Source organism: Lipotes vexillifer, unplaced genomic scaffold (assembly GCF_000442215.2).
Source record: "Lipotes vexillifer unplaced genomic scaffold, Lipotes_vexillifer_v1.1 scaffold390, whole genome shotgun sequence".
Classification (NCBI taxonomy): domain Eukaryota; kingdom Metazoa; phylum Chordata; class Mammalia; order Artiodactyla; family Lipotidae; genus Lipotes; species Lipotes vexillifer.
Genome location: NW_006784503.1, coordinates 3,918,040 through 3,927,255, shown reverse-complemented (window position 1 = coordinate 3,927,255; position 9,216 = coordinate 3,918,040). Strand labels below are relative to the sequence as shown.

Here is a 9,216-nt window from a genome sequence, read left to right as displayed (position 1 = left end):
AGCAGGAATTTCTCTCCAAAGAGGCAGAAGAAATATCCCCCGGACCTGTTTTACAGTATGCAAATCTGACCAAAACTCAGATCCATGTACCCCATGCTTACCGTTAACCCGTTACAAACTGATACTCCTCACAGATCCCAGCAGGCTTAAATAAATATTTACATTAGAAACATTAGAAAAATGAAGGCCCTTTACTCAAAGGTTATACTCATGTCAGCATATTAAGTGATAGGTAACATGCGGCAAGAGCCATTCTTCTCAGGCGCTTTACATCTTACCCGGGTGTTGGATATGTCTGGTATTCCCAGCGCCCCAGGGCTTTGGACAAGTAAATGCTGCTTGAAGAATGGTTACTCAGCTCTCAAAAATATCAATCAGTATTTTGAGCTATTCAGAAACAAGTAAGACAGCAGATAATGCCTGATGGTTTCCCTAGCAGATGGTCCAGTTTTATCTGTTAAGTATATGCCTAACTTGCCTTCTCTAAAATAAATATGATATTGCTGGCAATCAGTAGATATTCCATACGGTCAGTATTTCTGTGGAACCATTTGCCTGCACTAAAGAGATTATGGTAAATGAGCCACGTCCACCTACCTTAATTCTTGGGTCCTCACATGCAAGAGTAAACTCTTGCCAATCATTTCTCACAGCAGGTTAAATCAATTCCAAGAATCAACAGATGGGATAATAGCAATGCTATCGTCAATAATGGAATTCTGCTAAGCCCCATTTCTACAGTGATGTGAGAAATTGAGCAGTCATTGTCAGAATGAAAATCCTAGTGTACTTTTGGGAGAAAACATTATTAGCAATCTTTCAGTAGAATACTTTACTTAGATTAGTTGTTGCTTGCACGATAGAATGACTTTATATTTCAAACTAAAGGCTGGGATAATTGTGTTTGCCCAGACTACCAACAGTTGTCTGTTAAATGGCAGATTAGATCAGCTGATTTCCACTGAGACACCGGAGACTTCCTTCACCTTCATGAGGACATGAAACAGGATATTTAAGGATCCCATCTCCATGAGTTAAGAGACTATATACTCTTAATAGTAACCAGCACTCTATAAATTGATAAGGGACTCTTTCCATTGCAGTAATATCCCTTTGTTAATGAACACAAAGACAAGCAATTCCATCTTCTAGAAACTTGGGAAGCAAGTTACTGTTGACAGTATTAAGTCTTCTGGCTCATCCACTCCCAACTCTGGCAAGGGTATGGACCTTACAATACTTTAGGCACAAATCTCACACCTTGATTTGTCTTAATTTTCACACTAAATTTTCCCTCATGGTGATTTATTTTTTTAGCTGCTTGACCAGGATATATTTTTGAAACTTACCTCAGTTCCTGTTGGAAACAGGGTATGAATAAATAGATATGGTAGGTCAACACCACTATGAATTAGATTATTCAAAGAGCTGAACCTAGTTCAACGGAGATACAGTAAGACTTGCCAGACTGTTTTAGAGGTAAGCTTGTGGCGTGTACCCAGCCACCGTACTCGGTTCCCCATTTAAACAAGGGGACTTTTTCAGTCAGCCCCGGAAAAAGTGAAAAGCACTGTGTGAAGGAAGGGACTGTGTCCCTGTGCTCCTCTTCGACTCGGTATCCAAGGTGCCCTGTACCTCCTCTGACCCCAGCGCTCAGTAACAACTAACAGTGATAAAAGCGCGGCTTCAGGAGAAGCAGTGAGGAGACCTGGAAGAGTGTTGTCTTTCTCCAAAGCCATGAGTTCACTCTGGAATCTGAGAAAATTGAACTTTTTTTTTTTTTTTATTACCTGGGCGACATCTATATAATTTATCAGGTCTAGTGGCCCTTCGAGACTTTTTCCCTCGGAGAGTTTCAGTTTCTCAATGGCACCAACATATTTTATTCGAAATTCTGCACAGGTATCTGAATTACTGTTGCTTTGTCCTAAAGGTGAAAAGAAAAATTGTAAGACTTCAAAAGAAATAGCTGCATTACAGGGTATCCTCAACCTCTCCCCAGCCAGGAAACAGACGGTATCATCAGAAGTCAACCTTTAATAAAAATTTAAAAATTTTAAATGCCAACTTTTTGATGTCATGGTAAAGAATTAAAATTTTCACTAACCTTTTCCTCAGTGACTCACAATGTACTAAATATATAAAAATCTCAAAAGGAATAAATTATTACTATGCTTCATTTCTTCTTCAAAAAGAAGAAAACTAAATTGTCAACTTGACAATGATTGAGTACCTTTGTAATGCATATGACATTTAATTATTTTTTGGTTTCTTCTCCCTTTTTACCTTTCACTTTTAGCTTTCTTTCCTGATTCAGGAAACCTGATCTACCTCTCCCATTCAGTCAGAAAAGACCAGAAATTTTTTTTTTCAGTGTAGATGGAACAATGCCAGACAGGAAGTCCCTTACAAAACAGATGGTAATAGGTGAAGAACTGTGTGTGCCGTAAAATCCAGCCAGTACAAAAGTACCACAAAGGATTTTACAACGTCTGCAATAGTAAAGGAATACTCTGTGGTCACTTTTAGATTATGTTTATGTAATAAAAAGATGCCCACATTTTTAATGTTTTAAAGCATCTGTAAGTAAAGACAATAGACCTTATGCTACTATACTCCCTTTTACATTTTCTCTCCCACTCCTATCACCTTTTATGGATAGAGTCGCCTATGATCCCGAAAGGAAAAGTGGAAGGATTTTATACAAGAAAATGAATGTAGGTTTCCAATTAGACACCGGCTAGCACGTAGGTCAAAAACCACCTTTTGATTTCTGAAGAGCTGCTCCTTTTGGGGGGCTGCATAAATGTTTTCAAGGGCCTGTGACACATGCTCCCCTTGTTACCACATGCTCCTGATGTTAACTTTTTTTAATCAGCAGGACGTTGTCTTACCCCCCACGAAGAATGTAATTCCAAAATAATTCACAATCGGCCAGGCCATTTCTTACAAAGCTATTTTGACACTTCTAAACTGTCACCACGAAGCTTTCCACAAGTTTTTGCTCCACGACCATTAAGAGCAGTTTGCTCCAAGGCAGCGGCTTTCACCACCCACCCGCCACCCCAATCCGCGTTCCACCAGATCTTGAACGATTTCTGGCAGAGCAGAGGAAGAAAACCCCAAATACTCAAGGACTCCTTGTGCTACTCTGGCAAAACTGCACAAGCATCAGATAGCAGCCTTCGCCAAAATGATCTGCCCTTCGTACCTGAGCTCTTGGTGGAATCGGTATCGAGGCTCGCCACGGTGCTGGATCGAGAGAGCCCCCCAAGGCTGGAGTCTACAGACTGAGAAATAACAAACCAACAGAAAAACTGTAAACGCAATTAGAAGCACTATCTTCTCTCAAGTTCTCTACCAAACGTTCAAATGACTTATTATAGTTGAATTAACACATATAAAATCAGGTCAATTATTCAGGTAGATCGACTGTGACAGATTTTTCTAAAGACAAATTCCTTAGCAAACTTCCAAAAAAGAAGAAAGTCCCAACTGCTCTTGCCATCACACAATATTGGATAAACGTTGAGGTCAACACTCGCAGTTTAAATCAGAGCCACTACCTGTATCTCCTTGTAAGATACCTGATATTTATGTCATATGTGGAAACCTACACCTTGCTTTTGTAATATTTCCAAAGAACCCCAAAAGAACCCTGTGCAGAAAGCAGGCAGGGAGCTAATATTATCCTGTTTAGTAAATGAGCGGAGAGACACAGAGAGGTGAAGTGATTTACCCAAGGTTACATCTAGTAAATACCCCAGATCTCTAATCTATGTCTCCTAATTCTCACCCCAGCATCTGCAATGACTCCAACTACTACCTGGCCTACAACAGGTAAACACAGGCCGACTGGCGGACCAGAGCATAACTGCAATGTGAATTACAAAGAAAAACCAACAAATCCGTTAAGCAAAATTCAAAGAATCATACATGTTAATATAGTTTGTTCTACAGCATCATACTCTCATTTTTTAGAAATAACAGTAAAAACTTTTGATTAAACAAATCACTTATTGGGAATTCTCTGGCGGTCCAGTGGTTTGAACTTGGCACTTTCACTGACGGGGCCTAGATTCAATCCCTGGTTGGGGTACTAAGATCCAGCAAGCTGCACAGCTCGGCCAAAAAAGAAAAAAAAAAAAAATCACTTTTTTACACTTCAAATCAAAATTAAATTTTAAAAGTACACTCAAAATTTTAGATGTTTAAGAAGAGAATCAAGGTGAATGCAAAAATGTATCAAGCCTTATTTCTTCCCTTTCTTAATAATGGCACTTCTTGGAATATAAAATAAGAGCAGAGCTGTATGCACACAGAAGTTCAACATCAATGTGTGTGGTACTGACAAATTGGAAAAACACCTAAATATTCAAAGTGTGACAGAAGGGGACCTGGAATTAAGATGCCGTTACAAAGTCAGGCTGGCTTCTGGGAAGCATGTCACAGAGTGAGGTTCTGTGCTTCAAATTACCCCTCCGCACAGGAAAAGCAAACAGGTTGTCAGAACCTAACGACCCTCAGAACAGAAGAACAGGAAGGGAGAAACTGGCCTATTTTTCTGAGGTTCCGAATCATAACGGCAGAAGCTTACATCATCCTAGAACACAAATCTGAGTCACAGCACCCTGCTTAGGAACCGCACGAGGCTCGCCATCACTTCAGGGTAAGACCTCCCTCCGGGCCCGCAGCCCTCCTGCACCTCTCTGGCCCTGCCTCCGCCACCTGCCCGGGGCAGCAGGTCCTTCAGGAATCAGAAACCGCACTCTGGTCCTACTCCGCCAGCTGCAGGTCACTATGTCTCCCTTTATCCACTTTCTGATCTAGAAAACAGGAAGCTGGGCCTGATTCCCAGGCTGAGGTCCTCACACTTAGGTAACAGCGGGGTGGGTCTCAGCTAGCTTCAGGAGTTCCGAAACCTGACAGGAAAACGGTCGATTTTCCCATTTAAGACTGCACAGGACTGCTAAAATGTCAGGCTTTGGTGCTTTTGGCTACGTGCTGACAGCTCAGTGACAACACCGCTGCCCTTGCCTGCTGGAAACTCCCGAAGGGCAGTGGTGCGTGTGTCCGTCCCTGGGCGTGGCCATCGTCACCCAGGGCACTGCCCACAGGCTGGTGAGAGGCGCCCTGGAGGTGGGCACCCTTGCGTGTGGGCCAAGGGCTCCTCTCCTGCCTCACCCAGTCCTGGCACTGGGCACCGAGAGCTCACAAGGGTGGAGAATGACTTTAAAAGGCTCTCTAGTCCTAGTCTAGTGGACCCAGTGGACCAGGACTTGGGACTCGAAGGGCCCTGCACACTCACACCAGGGCATTTGCCTCACTATCCAACAAACTCACTGTGACTGAACAGAATTATAATTTGCACACACACCTCAAGCCCTAGAATTCAAGACATCCAGCTCCCTGATTGCCTGCAATTCCTGTCATATAAACAATTTAAAAATCAGCGTTTCAATGAGACCATTCGGAAGCCCCGATCCCTCTAGGTTAGCGGAGTTAAGAACTCCAGAAAATCTACCAAAACAAAATAAACTTAAATCAAGCGCACAATTGCGTCTCAAGTGCAAAAAAAATGAATGTGAAAAACCTCTAATTCGAAGAACATCAGGTCTGCCGGGGTTAGTACCCTTCACGCAGCATCGGTTAGAAGAAACAAAATTCTCACCACTTAACGACTGCGGCCTCCACGCCACCACCCCTACCTTGCTCTTAGTACTGATTTCACTACTCTGGGAGCTGCTACTGCTGTGTCGCTTCTTCCCTTTCCGAAACATCTTCCACCACAGCTCGATCCAGAGGCACACACCCCCTGGAAGAACAAGCGTTGGTTAGATACATTGAGAAAGGCAACTTTAAATCCCATTACACATAATAGGAATAAAAATAAATAAAAACCATCAATTCCTCCCAGTTCCATGGCGTATTCCTTTTACTTGAAACATAAATATTCTCCCTTGACCACAAAATGTGGGTACCATTCTTTTTCATTCTTATTCTCTTTTTGAATCACAAAATTCTAACCCAATAAACCAAAAAGGTAGGAACCTACTTGGCATCTCTGGAGGTGTGAACAGCACTGTTCAGAAGTAACATCTAGTTCTCAATATATTCAAGTGCCTGCCTTCTCTTTAACCAAGCCAAGACGTGAGTTAAATATGTGACATATCAGTTTATCAACCACGTCACTGTCTCCGGTTCCTGTTCTGTGAATGGCAGGGCTAAGAACTGAAGGAACTGATACATCTCGGAAATGTGCATTTTTCTTAAAGTCTCCAACTATCTTTAAGTAAAGGCTGACATGAAAACATTGCCAGGTGCTACCTCTCATCTCGTTCCAGTAAGGCCAGGGAAGGAGGTGACCTTAAGTTTCCCAGAGTCAGGCTTATGTATCTCTTTTTTAAAATTTTCGATTTCTCCTTGCACATTTCATAGGAGCACATATATTATACTTGGAAAATTACAAACTAGCCTGAATAATGTTTCATAGTTCAAGTACTTCCAAACACACTGTCTCAATTTATCCTCACAGCAACCTGGTGACACTGAGGGTCTCTGAGGGAGCTCTGAGGGTTCTCTGAGGGTCTCTGCTGGAGCTCTAGGCCCCCAGTCAGGGGGCTTACAGAAGATAGGTTAGAATCTGCATTCTGTAGACAAGGGAACTGTGACCCATCTTTCAGGAGGGTTTATGAATACAAGAACCTAACAAATGTTTCCTAAAGGTTGGTTCTACAGAGGGAAAAAGGGAACCTGCTCACTACAGAATCGAACACTATCTTATCGTCTTCAAACGTTCAACAGACAGCAGTCTGCTCAAATAGCCTCCTTTCATTCCGACATGGTCAATTCTTGTCAGAAAAACAAGGGACCTGATGAAGGAAAAGAATGAGTAAATCACGGGGTGGTCAATGCATGCCCCTCTCCAACACACAGTTTCTCCCATTGAAATTGGAGGGCCCCCCCCGCACCGTCAAATCCATTCACTAGCATCTGACCTTAGGCCACTGACCCAAAACTTGACTCCTGAGCCCAAGCTTTTTAATCAGCCCCAACAGCCAACATATTTCTATATTTCTGCTTCATTTGTGGAGTAATGAGAACATGTGATTCATTCATTCATTCCTAAGTAGCCAGTGAGCACCTACCAGGTGCTGGGGATACACCAGTGAATAAGACAGAAAAAGCCCCTGACCTCAGGGAGCTCATTTTTAGAGGGAGTAGACAGACCAACAGGAAAACCAAATATAAAACACATTATTTGGAAACAATAATTGCTACCAGGGGAACTAAAGCAACTTAAGGAGATAGTGATCAAAGGAAGGGGGGACGATTTTAGACACAAAAAGATGTTCTGAGGAAGCGGGAGTTAAGCCCTGAGGGAAGGGGGGCAGCCGTGAACATGGAGGAGGAGCGCCAAGAGTGGTCGTCCTCGGACACACAGACCGGTCGTCCTCGGACACACAGACCGGACGTCCTCGGACACACAGACCGGACGTCCTCGGACACACAGACCGGACGTCCTCGGACACACAGACCGGACGTCCTCGGACACACAGACCGGTCGTCCTCGGACACACAGACCGGTCGTCCTCGGACACACAGACCGGACGTCCTCGGACACACAGACCGGACGTCCTCGGACACACAGACCGGTCGTCCTCGGACACACAGACCGGTCGTCCTCGGACACACAGACCGGACGTCCTCGGACACACAGACCGGTCGTCCTCGGACACACAGACCGGTCGTCCTCGGACACACAGACCGGACGTCCTCGGACACACAGACCGGACGTCCTCGGACACACAGACCGGTCGTCCTCGGACACACAGACCGGTCGTCCTCGGACACACAGACCGGACGTCCTCGGACACACAGACCGGTCGTCCTCGGACACACAGACCGGTCGTCCTCGGACACACAGACCGGACGTCCTCGGACACACAGACCGGACGTCCTCGGACACACAGACCGGTCGTCCTCGGACACACAGACCGGACGTCCTCGGACACACAGACCGGACGTCCTCGGACACACAGACCGGTCGTCCTCGGACACACAGACCGGTCGTCCTCGGACACACAGACCGGACGTCCTCGGACACACAGACCGGTCGTCCTCGGACACACAGACCGGTCGTCCTCGGACACACAGACCGGTCGTCCTCGGACACACAGACCGGTCGTCCTCGGACACACAGACCGGTCGTCCTCGGACACACAGACCGGTCGTCCTCGGACACACAGACCGGTCGTCCTCGGACACACAGACCGGTCGTCCTCGGACACACAGACCGGTCGTCCTCGGACACACAGACCGGTCGTCCTCGGACACACAGACCGGTCGTCCTCGGACACACAGACCGGTCGTCCTCGGACACACAGACCGGTCGTCCTCGGACACACAGACCGGTCGTCCTCGGACACACAGACCGGTCGTCCTCGGACACACAGACCGGTCGTCCTCGGACACACAGACCGGTCGTCCTCGGACACACAGACCGGTCGTCCTCGGACACACAGACCGGTCGTCCTCGGACACACAGACCGGTCGTCCTCGGACACACAGACCGGTCGTCCTCGGACACACAGACCGGTCGTCCTCGGACACACAGACCGGTCGTCCTCGGACACACAGACCGGTCGTCCTCGGACACACAGACCGGTCGTCCTCGGACACACAGACCGGTCGTCCTCGGACACACAGACCGGTCGTCCTCGGACACACAGACCGGTCGTCCTCGGACACACAGACCGGTCGTCCTCGGACACACAGACCGGTCGTCCTCGGACACACAGACCGGTCGTCCTCGGACACACAGACCGGTCGTCCTCGGACACACAGACCGGTCGTCCTCGGACACACAGACCGGTCGTCCTCGGACACACAGACCGGTCGTCCTCGGACACACAGACCGGTCGTCCTCGGACACACAGACCGGTCGTCCTCGGACACACAGACCGGTCGTCCTCGGACACACAGACCGGTCGTCCTCGGACACACAGACCGGTCGTCCTCGGACACACAGACCGGTCGTCCTCGGACACACAGACCGGTCGTCCTCGGACACACAGACCGGTCGTCCTCGGACACACAGACCGGTCGTCCTCGGACACACAGACCGGTCGTCCTCGGACACACAGACCGGTCGTCCTCGGACACACAGACCGGTCGTCCTCGGACACACAGACCGGTCGTCCTCGGACACACAGA

At 46.9% G+C, this 9,216-nt stretch overlaps 1 protein-coding gene across 2 annotated transcripts in view; it reads right to left on the bottom strand.

The window, feature by feature from the left end:
* Positions 1 to 5,816, bottom strand: part of ITGB1BP1 (integrin subunit beta 1 binding protein 1) — a 7,402-nt gene extending 1,586 nt beyond the window's left edge. Inside the window, exons 1-3 of one of the 2 annotated variants that reach the window (XM_007456936.1) lie at positions 5,709 to 5,816; positions 3,212 to 3,290; positions 1,791 to 1,927 (exon numbers count right to left, since the gene is read on the bottom strand). In XM_007456936.1, coding sequence (XP_007456998.1) covers positions 1,791 to 1,927; positions 3,212 to 3,290; positions 5,709 to 5,780 — 288 coding nt within the window. In that variant the 5' untranslated portion in view covers positions 5,781 to 5,816. The remainder of the gene's footprint in view (positions 1 to 1,790; positions 1,928 to 3,211; positions 3,291 to 5,708) is intronic. The other variant, XM_007456937.1, reaches the window with a different exon arrangement.
* Positions 5,817 to 9,216: the final 3,400 nt, after the last annotated feature.